The 20,407-nt window shown below is 40.0% G+C and overlaps 2 protein-coding genes and 1 long non-coding RNA gene across 4 annotated transcripts; 1 reads left to right on the top strand and 2 right to left on the bottom strand.

Moving 5' to 3' along the window:
- Positions 1–5,185: 5,185 nt before the first annotated feature.
- LOC130710221 (pentatricopeptide repeat-containing protein At1g05670, mitochondrial) lies at positions 5,186–7,843 on the bottom strand. The gene has a single exon (XM_057559416.1). It carries the CDS (start codon positions 7,563–7,565, stop codon positions 5,343–5,345), a length of 2,223 nt encoding a protein of 740 aa, XP_057415399.1. The 5' UTR covers positions 7,566–7,843; the 3' UTR covers positions 5,186–5,342.
- A 1,165-nt stretch (positions 7,844–9,008) lies between these two features.
- On the bottom strand, positions 9,009–12,189 carry LOC130710225 (uncharacterized). Of its 2 annotated transcripts, XR_009010334.1 has the most exons (5): positions 11,649–12,189; positions 11,459–11,550; positions 11,282–11,360; positions 10,993–11,044; positions 9,009–9,701 (listed from the first exon to the last, which is right to left on the bottom strand). It is a non-coding gene; the product is annotated as an uncharacterized LOC130710225 (long non-coding RNA). The 2 variants fall into 2 exon arrangements; XR_009010333.1 differs by having other exon boundaries at positions 11,459–12,188.
- A 957-nt stretch (positions 12,190–13,146) lies between these two features.
- On the top strand, positions 13,147–16,334 carry LOC130710120 (PKS-NRPS hybrid synthetase cheA-like). The gene is made up of 4 exons (XM_057559269.1): positions 13,147–14,322; positions 14,409–14,716; positions 14,789–15,657; positions 15,752–16,334. Exons 1-4 carry the CDS (start codon positions 13,259–13,261, stop codon positions 15,944–15,946), a joined length of 2,436 nt encoding a protein of 811 aa, XP_057415252.1. The 5' UTR covers positions 13,147–13,258; the 3' UTR covers positions 15,947–16,334.
- Positions 16,335–20,407: the final 4,073 nt, after the last annotated feature.

Genomic DNA, 20,407 nt, shown 5'->3' with positions numbered 1-20,407 from the left:
GCCAGTGGCATATAGGATTGCGTTGCCGCCATTCCTATCCAATAATCATGATGTACTTCATGTGTCGCAATTGCGGAAGTGCATGGCTGATGACTCTCATGTCATTGAACCTGACGATATTCAGCTAAAGGATGATCTGACGATGGTGATGCCACCCATCAAGATCGTCGGCAAGAGTACCAAACGCTTAAGAAACAAGGAGGTGTCCTTGGTGAAAGTGATTTGGAATCAGGCGATAGGTGATGCTACCTGTGAATTAGAATATAAGATGCGGGAGTCACACCTCGAGTTATTTGTAAAACCTTAAGTTTCGAGGGCGAAACTATTTTAAGGGGGGTGGTATTGTAAGACCCAAATCTTACTATTGTATTACTTATGTGAGTTAATGAATAAATGTGAAGTTTTTGGTGAAGTTTGAGTTTCTTGCGAATCTGTCCGTGACTTTGTGTGAATTTTTGAGAGGTCTTAACGACCTAATCTTGAGAAGCTTTCTTAATGATAGTTGTAGCTCTCTGAGTTAGCTAAATTATCTCGTTGGTTTCATGTCATTCCGACCTCTGTAGCCCGAGATATTCACGGTTTAGTGACTGTAGGTCTGGCTGTACAGTTCTTACGAATTTTGCTAAAAGTAAGAAATTGTATTTTGTATTAATCCTTTTAATTAGTGATTAATTGTTGAATTAATTATCTAATCAGAGGTTGTGGGCTAGGTAGAGTATGAGAAAAACCTAAGTGGGCTTGTTTGGCATGGGCTTGGGAGAAGAAGGAGATTAGGGTTTTGGAACCCTAAAGCTCCTTGTGGCTGCCGGCCACATGTGTGATGGGGGAGGGATTTTATTGGCTTTTAATCTGATTAATGAGTAATTAAGAGGATTGATTGCTTAGTTTTGGGCTTGGGCTAGAATTAAGAAAGAAAAAAGAGAACCCTAGCCCAAGTGTTGTGTGTGCCGCGGGTTTGTATGGAGTGAAGGGGGGGAAAACCTTGTTTTTCCTCACAATCAGAATTAGAAGTGCCTCACCATACTACTTTCACGTGAAACTCAGAAAGAAAGGAGAAGAGAAAAGAGAGAAAGAAAGAGAGACCGTGAGAGAAATTGAGAGAGAAAGGAAGAGAGTGTGCGAGCGAGAGAGAGGGAAAGCGAGAGAGAGAGGGATCGGTTGAGAGCAAGGAGAGGAGTGCTTGGACAGCAGCTTGTTGATCTTCTTTTCATAACAAACCTTTGCTTTTCCATCACCTTTCATTCAAGGTAAGGGCTGGTTTAGGAAGGGGTATATGTCTAGGGATTTTGCCATGAAATTCTATGAGAAAAGTGATGATCTTGATTGCTTATGCATGAATTTTGTGATCATGATGGTTGTTGGACCCTTTTTGCTTTGAATACCATGTTTACTAATCTCTATCTGATGTACTTGCCATGGATCTATGATTTTTTGTGAAATTACTATGACAACTTGCTAAGTTTGGCTTGTTTTTCACTTGTTACAACATGATTATTGATGATTGTTCAAATCTGGAAAATTTGGGTGATTAGGTTGATGTTTGGGGGCTGGAATAAGGCTTGTGAGGTTGAAAAGAAAGAAGGAAATTTTTAGGGCCATATATATGGTTCGGCATAACCTATTTCTAAGGGTTCGGGCCATTCTTTTCTTTCGTTTTCATGCATGAGTCGTTAGATGCCTCGTTTGATGAACTTGCTAATGATTGTCTATATGAGATGTATAATGCTTATTTGAGGAATCGTTAAAAGGGTCGCTCATCCAGCTGTAATTCCCACTGTGGTTGTGAATGTTTTGTCGTTATTTATTCAACGTTGAAATTGTAAGACTCTAGGTTGACTTTAGAGCTATAAACAAAGAGAAACGAGATTTAATCGCTTGCAAGTAAATGTGAAATAAATGGAACATAGGTCTAGGTGAGACTATGGACGATGAGAACGATGGTGCTGTTAGAGACAAACGGTTACTTGCACGCGAGGGAGATTTTTGTGGATCATTGCGGCTCCACGTGATAAGGTTGATTGCGGTCTCCTTGAGATTAAGGGTTGTACTGTGTGTCCCCTTCGGATGACTGTGTGTCTCCCCGTGAATTGAGGGTTGTACTGTGTGTGTCCCCTCCGAGAATTGTTGAGATCTCCAGTGACGACGAAGACTGAGTTGGAGGGTAGTTTATTTTGGGAAACCGGGAGTGAATACATCGAGTTTTAACTACTCTTATTTCGTTGAACTTTTTATTATGATTCTGCCGTTTCATTTTCAGTTGTAATCAGTTAATAATTTCCATACTTGGTTTTTACACACATGGGTGTGGCCACAGCTACTTTATTTTTAATTACAAGTATCATTTCAGTTAATTCGTTTATTCGTATCTATTCACACGATTCAATCTTAAATGATTTGCGATTAAAGTTAAGGGTTTTGGTAAAATGAATCTTTGTCACTAACTAATGGTTAAAAATTGAATCGACGGAAATTCTTTACGAAAACTCACGATGTTTAGTTACTGTGTGACACTCGAGAAATCGGGGCGTTACAGCTGTCATCGTTCGCTCCGCTCGCATCGCCGCCTCTGACTCTTGCCTTTCTTGTTCCATCTTCTGCCTCCTCTCTTCAAGTTCCCTCCACTGAATCTTCATTGATGCTAGTTCCTTCCTGCTCTCAGCAAACTCCTTATGCAATTCCTTGACAAGAGCAAATATATCCCTCCTTTCCTCACGAGAAAATGAATCCACGAATCCTCTAGCCATGGATGCTGTTGCGGTTGAATCTTCTTGGCCAAGGCACCTGAATCGGTGCTCTGATACCAATGATAGAAACCAGAAAATTAGTAGTAGTTTATTGATAGAAGAACCCTAGTTCCCAATTAGGGATTAGGGGAAAGATACAAGGAAGGATACCAAACACCTTCCCTAACCCAAGAGAGAACCACTTCTCTCTCAAGAACCCAATTCCCAAATGAATAACAAGATACCCCTAACTCTCTAATGTCTGTTATTTATAGGCTACATGCCTCAATAACATTCTAACTAACTCACTAAGTATAACTAACTAACTAACTAACCCCTAACCTTGAGTTCCTATCATTCCCCTCCTCACCCAATATGTTCCTCCAACTCTTACCACTTGAGCTTACCGGTTAACAAGAGTTTCTGAGGTACCTGGAAAGTGATAGCTGAAGAGTTTCTTCATATTGTGCCCTACGGTTCAGCCAGAGATGGAGCGAAAATGTGCAGGCTCAATCGGAAACAATACCAGAAATGACACTTCATCTCCAACAGTTAGGAAGAATCTAGTTTATAATCAATTATACCAGAAATGACAACTATAGGTTACAAAATGTCAAAATCTAACAAATTCATTTATCTTACATAATGCATAATCCAGTTCACATCGGCAGCGTACTTCTGTTTCCCTTTACATAATTACTACAAGAGCTATCATATAAAAGTCCTACAGAAAATCTCTTTACTGCCTGATTCATCTCAGAAGTAATTTCACACTGTTCAGAGCAGTCAGGATTCCTGGGGACTCGATAAAACACTTCCTTTCTCTATCCGTTACTCTGCAAAGTTTGTCAACATTTAGAAACATGAATCTGCTATAAGCATTTTTCGATGTTCACTACTAATTGAGTCAATATCATATGAAATGCTAGAGGTTTAACAAAAGGATCAAAGCAGACAAAAATTGAGCAAACCCTACCAGAACCTTTCTAGAACACCAGCACCAGAATTCACCAATTCAGCCAAAGTAGCACTCAATCATTAGCAGGCTTTCCAATTGACAACTAAATCAGATAAAGCGGCTGTAATTTCCAAAACTGGGTCCCAGAGACGAGTTTGAGATATCAGTGATGTAAATTCATACCATTAATATGCTTCGCACATGGATACTCAAATATCAGAAAAACTAGAATGCTTAGAGGTGGACACTGGAGTACCAAAGGCCACCTCCTACCATTATATTGATTTCAGTTTTACTATCAGAGAAATTTCACTCTTCACTAGCATATAAGCATCACTTTTGAGAGGATCAGTAGTAACTAAAGCCACCAACATGTCACCTTTTCAACCGGCTATTTTATCCAGGAACATCACCTTAGGCGGCTGAACGGACTGATGAGTCAACCCTCTAGCCTTGGGCCTTCAAGGTTCCAACGACACAACCGCTGGCAAAAGTCGATAGGTCTGGCACAATATAATAAGCTGTAATTAGTCCCTCAAAGAATATTAACATGACAAAATAGATAAATATTGAAGTTGACGGTAAAGAATTGAAAATAATGAACATGTAATATATACAAAAGTTCTGAGAAACAAGCATACATGAGTTTTCCTTGACGGTGTCATAGCCGTATCTCCAGAGAAAATGAGCGTTGAGAGATAATGTTTTATGTAATCACTTTCTCCTTAAGTTTTTTCTTCTGCAAGTATCATTTGGAAAATTGTAAGAAAAATGTTCATAGTTGAGAACTATGATAGAAAAGGTTAACAGAAACACCATAAGATGGATATATCTTTGCTGCCATGATAGAAATTATTAGTACCCAGACAGGAAAAAAAAAAATTAGAAAACCAAACACGACTAAGTATAAACCTTAGATATAAAGACGAAAGTAAGAAAACTAAAAACTAATGTCATCAAGTGCGCTAGTGTAGTTGTGACTGCTTCAGGTTATTTTCAGGAGGACAATGTTCTTAGCTCCATGACATCAATGTTCTTATTTTCAGGAGGAAATTTATTTGTCATTTTGCAGTTGCCAATTAGTGTACCATTATTCTTAAATAAAACTAAACTTCTGTATAAAATTCAGGTTAATATCTCAGGCATATTATTTAATCACTTAGTTACAACAAATTTCCTCGAAACTAATTTTTTCCGTGCTCTAAATTAACCAGAACTTGTTTTCACAGATTCAAGCAAAGCAAGTCAAATTTTTGTCAAATTTTTGTCACATTTAAAATCTCTACCCACATCTTTCAATTAAAGGGGAGACAAAAAACTCCATTACATTGTTTCTTGTACTGTTGCACGCAAAGGAATACAGGCTAACTCACTCTATCTTGCACAACCTTAGCACAATATCCTGAGAAAATATTTTAAGTGTCTTTCTGACTTTGAGGATGTTACTACTCTCCTCAGCATGTGTGTGTGTTTGTGTGATGATCAGCTTTTTCTGGCAAAATACCTGGAAGTCTAGTGTCACTTTTTCAATGATATGAAAAAATGGTGTCATGATGTGCATGTTATTTTCAACTGAACCACCAAGAAATATGAATCAGAGGCAAGGCAACAATTAATGCCCCTGATAATTCCATCATAAACTGCATCGGGACAAAAGTGCACTAAGTCTTTTCAACAAGACATTTCTCTATTGCTTCATCACAAAGCTGAAGAGTGATTTCCCAGTTCCCTTCTTCATAGTTTACATCAACGAAAATATCATATATCTCCTTTTCTGCAACCAACCCTTGTGTTCTCATCTCCTCGAATAGCTTCCTAGCCTCACCAAATTTCTTCCTCTTATAGAAAACTTTTATAAGAGCATTGTAGGAAGAAGCAGTGAGACTAAAGCCTTTTTCAACCATTTCTTTCTGCAGAAACCATGCTTCTTTCATATTTCTTGATTTACAATGCCCTTTAATCAGAATATTATAGGTGTTACTGTCAGGCATCACTCCTCGAGCATGCATACCCTTATAAATCTCAGTAGTGGCACGCATGTTATTTCTAATGCAGTACTGCTTCATAAGAGAATTGAATGTTGTGGCATTTGGCATTATACCTTTATCTAACATCCATTTGATTAGTCTTTCACCATCTTCCAACATCCCTGACAAGCAAAACCCATTTATTAGTACATTGAATGTAACAATTGTAGGTTGAAGTCCTTTATCAAGCATAATCAGCAGCAGCTCATGAGCCTTAGCCATTTCCCTCATTTTACAATACGCATCCATGAGTGTAGTGTATGTAATAGTGTCGGGATAAAACCCTGCCAGATCCATTTCTTCCATGAGTTTTACTGCTTGCACTATATTTCCTACCTTACAAAGACCATTGATAATTGTGTTATATGTGCAAACGTTTGGTTGAAGGCCCTTGCCAGCCATTTCATGAAGAAGCTCATTGGCTACATCTACCTCTCCACGCTTACACAGGCCATCAACTAATATAGTATAGGTGACAACATTTGGAGTCAGACCTTTCTGAACCATCTGGTTGTGAATAGAAAAAGCTTCTCTCATTTCCCCAGCCTTACAATGCCCATAAATAAGCGCAGTATAAGTAACTTCATCTGGTTCCAACCCCATCACCAACATTTCACTAAACAGTTTGTGTGCTTCTACCATCTTTCCAATTTTACAAAGCCCATGAAGCATGGAAGTATATGACACAAAATCAGGAACTATTTTCTTTTGCTTCATTTCATCAAATAGTTTGTGTGCAGCTGAAACATTCCCAGACTTGCAGAAACCACTGATGAGAGTTGTATAAACTACATTATCAGGAAAAACCCCGTGCTTAGTCATCTCCCTCAAGACTCTCTCTGCTTCAACTACTTCACCATTCTTACAAAGAAGGTCAATTATGTTATTATAAACATATTCATTTGGTCTCAATCCCTTCCTCTGCAACTCCTCCATAAGTTTCAAGACCTTTTCTAGCTGTCCAATTTGACAATACCCACTAATTATAACGCCATAACTTACAACATCAGGGACATTTCCACAAAACTCCATCTGCATGAGCAAATTATGTGCTTCTTTAACCTTGCCCAACTGACAAAGGGAATGAAGAACAATATTATATGACATGGTGTTCCAAGAAACACCCACTTCTGGGTACTCTCTGAACACCCGAATCGCCCTCTTTTTTCCCTCAAAATTGCCACACAGCCTGGTCAGAAACAAATTACAAGAATCTACAGAGACAACAATACCGTAACTTAACAACTTATGAAACAATTTTTCAGCTTCCAGAAGCAACCCAGCTTCAACAAGCACCTGGAAGAACACATCAAATACAAGGGGGTGTGCGCCCCAGTCCTTGTAAGTGTATATCAATCTCTCAGTAAATTGATCAAACAGGTGATGTACATCCAAACGGGGCGTAGCCCAAAACTCAAAAACCAGGGTTTGCGCCATTTTGAGGTCGTTGGATGCCACAGCAATGTGAAGCACGATGCAAAGCGCTTCCAAGGAAGGCTTGTCCCTGCGTGAACGTGCCCAGTTGAAGAAATCCAAGACGAGGACATAGTCGTTTTTTATGTTGATGAGGACCCAAATGAGATGATGAGGGTTGAGCTTCGACTCGAAAGGCTTGAGAACGCGGCGGAGAGGCTCGGAACGGCGCCGTTTGATGGTGGTGGAGACGTGGCGGACGAGGTCAGCGTCGGCGATGGAAGGCTTTCGAGGGGAGTAATCAGGGAATGGTCTGGTAACTGTTGATGTTGAACAACCCGAAGAAGAAGTAGAAGAATATGAGAACCTGGCGATCGAACATGTTGGGGTGATGGAACCCATTGCACGATGGAAGAAATAGGAGGAGATAGCGCTTCGCTTCATTCATGTGTGAGAGGAAAATCCCCATTACACGAGAACGTTTGAAATCAATTCTAGTTCTAGTACAGTAAATGAGGTCGCGCTTTCTCTCATAATTTTTCGTCTTCAATTTGGGAAACTGCGACCAGTGGGTTTTGTTCTGTGGTTGCATATCAAATACGAGTGCCCAACTCCAAGGTACTTAGGACCAAGGTTTTTTGAAATTCGAGAGTCTAGGTAGACTCGTTTTTTTAGAGCTAAACTGTTTTGTCGGGTTAACTCGTAAATTTGTAAGAGTCTACCTAAAGAAAATTGTCATGGTGTATTAAGAACACATATTATAATCATCAACTAGAGTTTTTTTGCCCGTGCGTTGCACGGCGAAAATTATTATTGTATTGATTTATAAGCCAAAATATAATATTACTTGTAATCAAAACAAAAAAATTAGAAAGAAATCAGGATGAAGACTTAAAAAAAAATCACATTTACAGCATTAAAACAAATATTTGAGGTTCAATACCAATAATTCAAAAATATATCAACATTAACATGCCCAATAGTATAATTTTATCCATGCGGGAACAATTAATTTTTTCTTGACAAAAGAGCAATGCAAATGTTAGAACTAATTTGATAGCACCTATAAATTAAAATGCAATGTATTAGTTACAAAAAATTAATAACATAAAATTGAATCGAAATAAATTACATAAAACTCACTTTATACAAAGAAAAAAGATAACACTCCGGATTCTCACTTTTCACGTAACATATTCCTCCCCGTGCAAGCTTTTTACGATGAAATTTTAACTAAAACAAAACTAAAATACAATGTTTATATTGATTTAAGAATAATTTTTTCATTTAATTAATTATTTATTTAAGAAACATTTATGACCTCTAATCATTATGTTCTTTATACCCATCTACATTTATTCACTTTTAGAGTTCATTATAATATGTTTTTTTGAAAGTAGAGTTCATTATAAAATGTTAAGTTATATTAATCAAAATTTATTATTTTTCCTTATTCTACTGTCAAGAAAGTTTGCTCTTGCAAAATTAGTTTAATTTTTCTTTTTGTACCTTCCCGTTCAACAAATACAAATAACAAAATGAAATTTCCTATTCACTTTAAATCTACTGTCTAACATTAACTAATATTAGTGTAAATTAATATTAAAGAGAATTAATGATAAAAGTGAAAATTAACATCAAGTAATAATATGTTAAGTCCTCTAATTAATTAATCAAATTCAATAAAATATTCATATATAGAAAGAACCCCGAGCAAAGAAATCAAAGAGTAAAATGCACATGTGGGTATCCGACGAATAAGAAAAAAGAAAATGCACATGTATATAATGAAAATGGATGGTCTAAAATGCATTTTGATTAGGAAAAAGATATTAAAAAGAGTACAGCAAGTACTATAAAATAATCCTGCTAAATCAACCACTGATCTAAATAATAAAAACTAACAACTCAGTGTATTTCATACTACAACAGCATACACATTTGGAATGATCCACTTTCTTGGGTATTTTTCTATCTTGAGACAATTCTTTCCTAAATGATTATAAAAAATGAAAAACAAACACATAAAGAAAAAAGAATATTTCTTGCAGCATTTGAAAGAACTCGAAACATTAAGAGATCAATCAGAAGATCAACCCAGTATCACCAAGGGGGAGATGTAAGCAATCCATGAAAAAATGGTACTTCAAAATGGAAAAAATAAAATCCCTAACCAATCCAATATTTTCCCACAAACCACCCTTCACCTGAAAGGTGTCATTTGGATTGCAATTAATTGGAGCATCACAATTGGAGCAACAATTTATCCATGTATCGTTCAAGTCCTTAACCAATCCAATATTTTCCCACAAACCACCCTTCACCTGAAAGGTGTCATTTGGATTGCAATTAATTGGAGCAACAATTTATCCATGTATCGTTCAAGTCCTTGGCCATTATCAATCACAGCACTTTAAGGGACGTAACAGAAAAGCAGTGTAGGATTTATATATATAGAAGACATACAATTGAAAGTTAATTGGGATTGAAACTCGAGGGAATCCAAAGAGCAGAGGTAGATACCCTGGAAACATTTCCCCATATAAGCTGTCACAGAATCTCTTCTTTTTAATTCTTGTCCTGCACAATTTAACATAACCACCAACAGATAAATTCACAGTAACAATAAAAAATCATCTAAATAAAAAAAAGAAACAAAGAGGAATATAGCTAATCTTCAAGCTTAGAGTTTTTATATTATTAACAGTCCTCGGCATCAAGCAATAAAGGGTTGTTACCAGTTCAACTTCAATCCAATCACAAGCCATAATAAAAGCTTCCGGTTTCACATATAAGTGTAAAGCAACTATAAACCAAAACCAAAAAATAACTCTTACTTCAGTGTTGACACTTTAGACTTTAGAGTGTGGGAATTTATACTATTCCTCTTGCACAATTTGCAATAACATGCTATTATTCTGTAGCGGTAGAGTTGAGCAAGACATCAACAATAGCAAAATATATTTAATGGTTGTATTCAATAAACAAAATACCCTAAAGAAGTCACGCATTTAAAATACAAAACCATATTAGACTATTAAAAAAGACCAAATAAATGGAATTGGAGAATAGAATCTATAGCAGCCATCAGAGAAGCTTTTTTATGCAAATCTTTCCAATCCCACTTGTACACCTGGTTCATATGACTTATATTATGTAAAGAATGTCAATAGGAATCAATTATGGATATTTAGAATGTGGAAAAAATATATTATAGAAGTAGAGGGCACTGCTCTTAGAATTTCTAAAAACAGAGCATTTGCCTTCAATTCAGAACAATCTTAAAGAATTCATTAGCTCTCCATTTAGAAGGTCTCCATAATCTAATGTCATTACATGAAGCTCTCATCATTGGTAAAATCAAAATTTCAAGTCATCATGCCTGATGCTCTTATAGCTTTAGAATTGAGAGGCCTGCATGAGCCCAAGAACCTTATGTTTCTTAGGCGAATAAGAAAAAAAAAAATTGTATTCACCAAAAATCTTCATTTAGAAGGTTCCCTTAAAAAGAACCTTATGCTTCTTGAGCACTAAGCTGCATCTACCCAAGGCAATTACAACTATTAATTAAAACCTTGAAATACATATACATAGGATTTTTGCAGGTAAAAACTGACGCCAAGGGGAGATTAAAAAAAGCAAGGAATGGATTAAAGCTATTTTAAAGAAACACCAGATACAAATCCAACAGGTACACAACGCACCTAAAGGAAAAAATAGCTTAAACATCCAAGTGAACACACATGTCTTGCATAAATGGAAAAATACATAAATAACCTCAGCATTTGAGAAGCTCTGTCAATATCAGTTCACCAGGAATATAGAAGAAGAAACAAAAGACGAAACTCAAAAGTCATTGAGTCCAACTCACCAGGATCATGAGAATCCTCACAAAAATCGTAGCCAAAACAGTGAAAAGAGGTCTGAAACCCAAAATCAGCAGCAGCAAATAAACAAAAATGCAGTCTTAAATGGCAAAATAAAGAGAAACTAAACTCCAGTTTACATAATTGGCATTATTTAAAAGAAAAAGTCATACCACATATAAACTGCATTCTAAAAGGCGTATTATCAATAAAATGAAACATGGAAAAATGAGTATGATGCCGGTAAAAAATACCAACTCCAATGTCGACAATGATGTTCTGTGTAAAAGATACCTTTTTCATGAAATGCGGTTCCTTCCCTCTGCTACAACGTTCTTCATCTACTCCTCCTCTCTCCCAACAACTGCTTCACCTATAAGTTGATCAAAATACTCAAATATCTCAAGAAGATCTAATGAGATTTCAGGTAATGAAGCATCATAGTAGAAGCAGCTAATACTTGCTACTTACCCAAAGCATGTATCATTTCTTACTGTTTAGCCAATCTCCACATCACGTGAAAGAAAAATACAAACTAAAATGAGTTTTTGACAAAAGGAACCCTGGATAAAATAACAGAGAATGGACATTATGCAATAGAAATTAATCTGACCACCATGAACTCAATGTTCCTCCTTGAGGACCACCATAAAACTCTTACATTTAGGCTTTAGCTTTCTCAGTGCCTCAAATGCATCTTGTTCTGGGTTAAGGAGGCGATTCCCAGCAATAACTCCAGCGAGCACTGATCTGGTGGACTTTTCTTGAAGATCTACAATGAGGATTGGGGCAGAAAAGTTGAGAAAAAGGGGGAGAGAGAATACGCAAGCAGGAGCCTCAAATGCATCTTGTTCTGGGGCGGAGAAATCAATGTTTGAGGCGTGAGGGAGAAAAGGATGGGGCGGCTGGAGATGGGTCTCGAGGAGGTCGGAGAAAGGAGGAGGTGAGTTATTGACGTGGGGAAGCTGGGTGAGGGAGGAGGTCGTGGAAGAGATGAATAAAGCTGGTTGAAGAAGAAATTTCTCATATGGCAGATGTGAATAAGCTGGTTAAAGTGGTTGGGCAGATTAAAGAGCTTCAAAATTTTGATTTTGAAATTCAAATGTTCATGGGAGGTGTGCAGAGCTTAGGTCACGGAACTTGCAGAAGGGAATTGGAGGTTGAAGAAATTTGATTGGGCATGGATGAAAGAGACTAATTGGAATTGGGAAAATATAATTATGAAGGGGGAGTTGGGTTTGGGGCCTCCCTATGGGGCTGCGCGCCCCACACTTTTTTTTTAAACCCAAAAGTGCCCTACGGAAAGGTACTTTCCGTATTCAATTTAACTTAATACGGAAAGTACCTTTCCGTATTATATTTTGATGACTACGGAAAGGTATTTTCCGTATTTAACTCTGACAGGATTCCCCCTTTTTCCACCATTACTCCTCCCTCACCAACCCCTTCACCATTACTCCTCCGTCACCAACCCCTCACCAGCCCCCCTGAACCTCCTCAATGCCTCCAGACCACCCTCTCTCTCACCCTCTCCTACCTCACTTTCATTTCCAAGCTCTCCACCACCATCCACTCCTTCATTTCCCAAGCTCTCCACCACTATCAACAAGTGTTGTAGTAGAGATAAGTCTATGTGTTTATTTGTTGTTATTTTGTAGGATTAAGTAGTGGAAGTAGTTAGATTAAGTAGTTTAAGTAGTTAGATTAAGTAGTTTAAGTAGTTAGAAGGATGGTTTTTTGAATTCTGAGTCGTGATATAATACGGATTGTTATCTTCCGTATTGAATATGGAAAGGTAATTTCCGTATTCAGTCTGGAAAGTAACAATCCGTATTCAGTATGGAAAGTAGCTTTCCGTATTGAGTATGGAATGTAACTTTCCGTATTCTCTTCCAGGGATGACATATTCATTTTTCTTTGGTGAGTCACAATTGATTGAAGCTGGATTTCACAATGGTCAACCTGAAGAGGCCACTACAGAGGTGCCACCACCAGCATTTGTGCCCCCGTGTATAAGTATAGATGTCTCGCATTTATTTGCAACTGATCAAGTATTCTTTGAACATATTTTTGCATTGTTTTGAGAGTGTAATATATCAATTCTTATTATGTCTTGATCACCCTTGTAATCAATTCTTATTATTATAACAGATTTTCCCTACCCGTGATGATCTTATCAATTGGGTTCATGGAATTGCGATTGAAAATGGATATGTTACGTTGATCACAAAGTCATATTATGGTGGGAATGGAAGCAGAAAAGCTTATGTCATGTTGGGGTGCGAGAAGCATGGTAAATATGTTCCTTATAGAGACCCTGACCTTGTTGAAGGGACGAGATCACAAAAGACAGGTTGTCCTTTTAGACTAAAAGGACGACCTAGGAAAAATGGCATAGATAGAGATTGGCGGCTAAAGGTGATGGAAGGTATACACAACCATGAACCAGCTAGGTCACTACTTGGGCACAATTTTGTTGGTCGTCTAAAACCCGGAGAGAAGGAGCAAGTGGAAAAAATGACAAGGAGTTGGGTTCCACCGAGAAAGATGTTGTTGACTTTGAAGGAAAACAATCCTTCAAACTTGACTACCATATCTCAGATTTATGGTGTTTGCAAGAGGTTAAGAAAATCCCTCCGCGGGGGATTGACAGAAATGCAACACTTGTTGAAGAAGTTGGACGGTGACAAGTATGTCCACTTTGAAAGACATGAGCCTGGATCGGAAGTCATTAGAGATGTATTTTGGGCTCATCCAAATGCTATCAAATTGTTCAACACATTCCCGTATGTAGTGATTATGGATTGCACATACAAGACAAACAAATATGCAATTCCCTTGCTTGAGATTGTTGGACTGACTTCCACAGATAAGACATACTCCATAGCCTTTTGCTACATTGTTAATGAGGGCACAGATGACTACGTTTGGGCACTGGAGTGTATGAAGTCTCTATTAGCTGATCAAGCCATGTTGCCTAAGGTGATTGTTACTGACAGGGATCTTGCCTTATTGAGTGCTGCTAAGCAAAGCCTTCCTAACACTACACATTTATTATGCTTGTGGCACATCAACAAGTGTGTTTTGGCAAAGTGCAAACTCTATGTTGGCACAGATGATTTTGCTGAGTTGGTTATGATGAAGTGGGCAGAGGTGGTGGATGCTGCAACAGTTGAAGAATTTGAAGTGAAATGGATGCAATTGTTTAATATGTGCAAGGCAAAATACAGCAACTTTACCTCCTATTGTTCTACTACATGGTTGGTTCACAAGGAGAAATTCGCCAAGGCATGGACAAATCATGTGATGCACTTTGGAACAACAACAAGTAACAGGTAAAAAAATTACATGAGCTTAATTTATGCGTTGTTTGTTCATTTGATAGATTGTTGTTAATAAGATATCTATTTGTTGTTTGCAGGGCTGAGGGTGCACATGCCAGTTTGAAGAAGATGTTACGGGATTGCAAGGGTGACCTGGCCACTTCATGGGATGCGTCGCATAGTTTGACATGTAATCGACATACTGAAATATTAGCATCGTTTGAGCGCAGTATTCACAGAATTGATCACATTTTCATGTTCCCATTTTACACAAATATTAGAGGATTTGTGTCAAACAAATGCCTGCAGCTCATCGACGTTGAACATATAAGAATGAAGTCCTACGGCGGATGCGATTGCTTGTTGAGAGAGACTCATGGACTACCTTGCGGTTGTGAACTTGCAGGTCACCGGTCAACCACTCTCTTGTCAATTAATTTTATTTGTTATTGAAAGTGACACTTTTGTGAACTTGCAGGTTATGAAAGAATTCCATATGAGTCAATTCATCCATTCTGGAAGAGACTGAGTTGGGAGCATGTACCTGAACCTGTTGCAGATACTACCAGCAACCATATTTGCGGCATGAACCATGGAGATATGCAACCAGAAGTTGAGGCATTGACACATTATTTCAGTTCTTTGGATACTGGAGGGCAGAGTATGGTAAGGAGGAAGCTTCAAGCGATCTATTGTCCTGAAAGCAGTTCACTTTGTACTCCTGCGGTTAAGATAAGGTCCAAGCGCACTCTTAAGGCGAATGAGAAAATACCACCCAAGAATAAAGCAATAGGATCCTTGACTCGTGATCTTTCAGGTTTTGAACATGTTGATAGGGAGATCAGAGAGGCAAAGAAGGTTTCACAACCACCAAAGAAGAAGAAGCGTGTGAAGAAGTCTGATACAAGCTATTTCATGGGTCATTTTCCAGCCTTTTTCCACCCATATATACAAACAGTTCAGAATGTTGAGGATGATGGTAACTGTGGCTATAGAGCCGTTGCTGCATTACTCGGACTACCATCAGGTGAGGAAAGTTGGTTATGGGTTAGGGCAGCGTTGATAGAAGAACTTGAACGACACAGAGGGTTGTATGATGAAATGTGGTCCAGACATGTGGTTAATGCCTTACATTCCCGACTCACTCTTCCTTCTGGTGATCCGGCTACCGATGATAAATGGATGCAACTGCCAGAGATGGGATACCTTGTAGCAACCAGGTTCCAAGTGGTTTTCATATCCATCTCCTCTACGGGTTGTTGGTCATACCTTCCACTAAGAGGAGAAGGTCCACCGGATGTACATCATGTTATAGCTGTTGGTCATGTGATAAATCACTTTGTACAGGTATTTTTTGATTGAGTACACTATTATCCAATTGGTGAATTGATTTGTTGTATTTGCAAGTTATCTAATTTTATTGTTATTCTCTATAATGTAGCTCCATCTAACTCCTGGACATTCTATGCCGCCAATTGCTCTCCAGTGGGAACGGTATGTTGATCCTACATCAGTAAGCTGGTGCGCCCCATATGGTACACGTTTAGGCAGATTCACATCAGAATTCGAAGCTTGGCTTGTTACTTTTGGTGTTCCTCTTAGTCACCAAAGCTATGTAGACATCACCTCAGATTGACACCACACTTTTGTGTGATATTCATTTGTAAACGCTCTGTAATATTAATCTGATGGGCCTTGCCTTTATGATGTTCATTTGTTGCTTTTAATAATATTAATTTGATGGTCATTGTTATATTGATGGGCCTTATTATTTTGAATCAGCATCAGGGATAATTAACATAGACAACCACTCTGTCATCAGAGTCCTGTCATTTTCATCCACCCCATCATCAGAGTCCTGTCATTTCCAACCACCCCATCATCAGAGTCCTGTCATTTCCAACCACCCCATCATCAGAGTCTTGTCATTTTCATCCACTAAATGACGAACTTGAAACCTGACATTACTATCTACCACCAACCAACCCCAACCACACTTGTATTATCCACCAAACACCATAAATCTTTTGACCATTCTGCTATAAATCTCTCTGGGTTCTTTATTCTTCTTCATCCTTTTCTTCATGTCTTGCTTTCGAAGATAAAAAAAATACAATGGAACAAGACTGGGATGCATTAGTCCGCCGTTGCAAACGTCAAGGCAGCACTTCTAGCAGCTCTCGTCCTCTCATTCCTGGGCCAGCTGGCGCCGTCCAGGCTGCCATGTATGGGCGTAGATCCAACCCTAACACACTACTCATTCCGACCCAAGAATTTGTGAGGCGTGCGCTCGAAGACAGATCAACCGAAACCGATCCTGATTTCAATTCAAATGCTTGGCTTACAGCCCTGCAATTGGTGGAATCTGCCACTCCGCTGGGCACAATCACAACAAATGTTGAGAGAGTAGAGAGTGTTGTTGCTGTTATTAAATCATGCACTCCCAATGGTTTCGGAGATGCCAAAGTTACCCTCAAGGTATTTGCTCGCTTTTGTCCAGCTTCTTTAACCGTCAATTTGTTGTCTCATTTTCTCTCACGATTGCATTGATTTAGGACCCTACGGGCACCGTTGACGCTAGCGTCCATCGCAAGGCCTTCACTGACGGGGAATTTAGGAATGTCATAACTGTTGGATCTGTTCTTGTTCTCCAAAAGGTCTATTACCTTAAACATTAATCTTGCTTCCTTTGAACAAGTACGCATTAATCTTTTAAATTTGCAATTTACTTGCAGGTTGCTGTGTTTGCACCGAGTAAATCTGTTCGTTATCTGAATATAACGTTGCCCAACATAGTCAAAGTATTTCCACAGGATAGCGGACCCCACGACTTCATCGATATCACTGAGGATTAATTTTGTTTTCGTGTTGCTTCTGAATAATTTCGTGTACCCTTTAAACTGTTTGCCATGAATTATTTATGTTACTTATCCTGCCTTTGATTATTTACGGTGTAGTTATACATGTTTTTTTCAATACAAGAGTTGGCATATAATGAGTGAAAATAGAAAGCATGATTAATATAAAGAGAGTCCTAATACAAAGAGTCACATGTCATAATATAAAAATACAAAAAAAAATACAAATATACAGTCAATCACTCGCCCCGACCCCTACCGGCCCCTCTACGACCTCTAGGTCCACGGGCTCTGCCTCCACGGCCTCTGCCTCCACGCGCACCCTCTGCAGGAGCACCCTCTGCAGGAGCACCCTCTCCACGGGCTCTGCCTCCACGGCCTCTGCCTCCACGCGCTCTGTCTCCACGACCTCTGCCTCCTGCAGCTCTAGCTCCTCGGACAGCAGCAAAGGCTACCCCCTGGGTACCAATGAAGGCATTGGATCTAATAAGATCCAGCGCCCTCTCAGTGAGAGATCGGGAATGCGTGCCCTCTGCAGGAGCATCTGGCACCTCGAGTGACTGCTCCAACAAGTCCACGGCCCGACGCATAACAGTCTGCAAAAATAATGTAGATACATTAGATACAAATAAAATATCATGAACAAAAAATCACAATTGAATGGAAAATAAAATTCAAACTTACCACCGCACTGAACTCCTCCCTCCTATCATCAGGAATGATGAACCGATGGGACACAGCGCTGTACCACCTCATGTAATCCTCCACAGCCTCTCCCGGATATGTAGCGGGGATCCCCTAAGGGTGGAGGTGCGGCGCAAACTCAGCAAAGGCAGCATCTGCGGTCTCAGCAAGGGACCCAGACGTCTGGATCTCAGAGGGGTGTCGAGGGACATCCTGTATGAAGCCAAACTGGCGCAGAACCCTCTCTGGTAGATGCCGTCGAACAACACGGCCAAATGGCGACCGAATGTAGCCAGAATACATGGCCCTCAGATCCCGTGGTCGATGAGCCCGATGGTCCTCAAATGGGGTCCATATAATGTCATCCACCGTCAGCTCATCGAGCATGACTCGCCTCTCATCAAGGCCTGCATGCCCGACCCGGGACATAGCCCACCGCCGCGCCCTAGGCTGGTCCTGCGAGTACTCCGGATCCGCCCTACGGATAATGACGCGGTCAGAAAGGTACTCGTAGACCCATCCTAGCAGGAGCGAGCTAAAACCTCCCATCTGGGCCGTCCCCCTCCTGGACGCTCGACTAAGCTGGTCGTATAGCGTAGCGAGCGCAATCGCGCCCCACGCGTACTCGCACACTCGACCAAGATCCTCCAACATCCCTATCCAGTAGACGGTCGTATGGTAGCCTCCGCTCTTGCTAGCAAAGAGCGTGGCGCCTAGCTGGTTCACCAGCCAAATCCGTGCAGCGTCCTCATATCGGTGCTCTACAATGAAGTGAATTAAGTTAATAGTTTATAACAATACAATAATAATATATACAAAGACAATACAATAATAATTAAGACATACCCGCCAACGCAGCCTCATACCGGGTCTGCAAGACCCCAAAGCGAATAGTCTGGGACCTATTCGTATCAAACTTAGCCTCATAAATACCAACAGATCCTCCCATCAACTGAGCACAGAGCGCTGCACACTCGTCCCTCTCCCCCCTCCCAAGCGTATAGAACCTCGACCCCATGGGGAGATGGAGAAGAGCCGACACGTCGTCCAAGGCGATAGTCATCTCCCCGAACGGCATGTGGAAGCTACTAGTCTCCTCATGCCATCGCTCCACAAGGGCCAAAATAAGGCCTGCATCTGTCACCAGGTAGCTGCAATAGGGTAGCTGATGAAGACCCGTCTGCTCAATCAACTCTCGAACCCGCCTGTGACTGTCTGAATCACCATCACAAGCAAGGTTCCAAACCTTCCCCCCAGCTGTGGCCACCTTTAACTGTCGACGGTCCACATACCGCTCGTCTGTGCGTAGGAGTGCATGCCACGCCCAGGGAGCCTTGTGATCAGCATAATGGGTGAGGAGCGATAGCTCAACAGGCCCCCTCGGAAACGGCGGCAACCTCTGGATCAGGTCCTCCTCGCCACCTTGTGCCCCCTGCTCCCCCTGCTCTGGCGGCAGGACATCAGCATCAACAGTAGGCGGAGGAATACTATCCTCGTCAGATCCTCCCATGCCGGATGAGGCCTCGCCTGATGACTCCTCGCCGGAAGACTCCTCACCTGAGGACTCCTCGCCTGAGGACTCCTCGCCTGATGACTCAACCATGGGAGAGGGCGGAGAATCAACTGTAGGTATCTCAACCGTGGGAGACGGCGGATAATCAACCAGAGGAACCTCAATCATGGGAGACGGCGGAGAAACAACTGGAGCTGAAGCCTCCACCGCCTGAGAGGTTGCAGCATGATCGCCGCGCCGGCTAGAAGCATGTAACCGCCGGTGTCTATCCTCAGTAGCCCCGACATCCTCACTAGAAGCATGAGACCTCTTTCTGTTCTTCATTCTCACTATATATTCAGAGCAAACATTCACTATATATACCATTTCAGCCATAGACAGAAACATGATGCAAGCAAATGGAAAATTCCTAGAATTTTATAAGTACATAGATGATAATCGGATCTTCTGTGGTTTATGCATGCTTGGATCAACTTTTATTTTCCTAATAATCAATTATGGCATCTAGAAACTACTCACAAATGCTTTGGAAACCTTCTATAATTGATTCTGAACCCAGAATCAATTATAAGTGTTGGGTTTGGTTCTGAGATGAATACGGAAAACGTTTTTCCGTATTCAATACGGAAAACCATGTTCCATACTGAATACGGAATACCATTTTCCATATTCAATACGGAAACCTGTGATCCGTATTTACCCAGAAACGTCATTAACGACAATGAGCTATCGGCCCTAAACCCAAACCACATTCAAGATATTTCAGCCAACAATACCTCTACACAAGCAACAATCGACTACCCTAGGGTTCAATGATTAACATAATTTCAAGTTAAATGGGGAATGTAAGGCCCAAGTTTTAACGCTTTGGATAAGTGAATAAAATAAAAGAGTTTATTTGATTAAGATAAATTTGTGAAGGAAAAAGGTTCAGGAAAAGTCCAAGAATTTATCGAAAAACCGATAAGAGTTATAGCACGACTAACATACGCTTAATCCTAGGTCAAAGGTATTAGTGAATAGTTAATTTACGCTTTAGGAC

The sequence above is a fragment of the Lotus japonicus genome, chromosome 4 (genome assembly GCF_012489685.1).
Source record: "Lotus japonicus ecotype B-129 chromosome 4, LjGifu_v1.2".
NCBI lineage: Eukaryota > Viridiplantae > Streptophyta > Magnoliopsida > Fabales > Fabaceae > Lotus > Lotus japonicus.
Note: the sequence above shows the minus strand (reverse complement) of the source record. Positions and strands in the feature narration are given on the sequence as shown.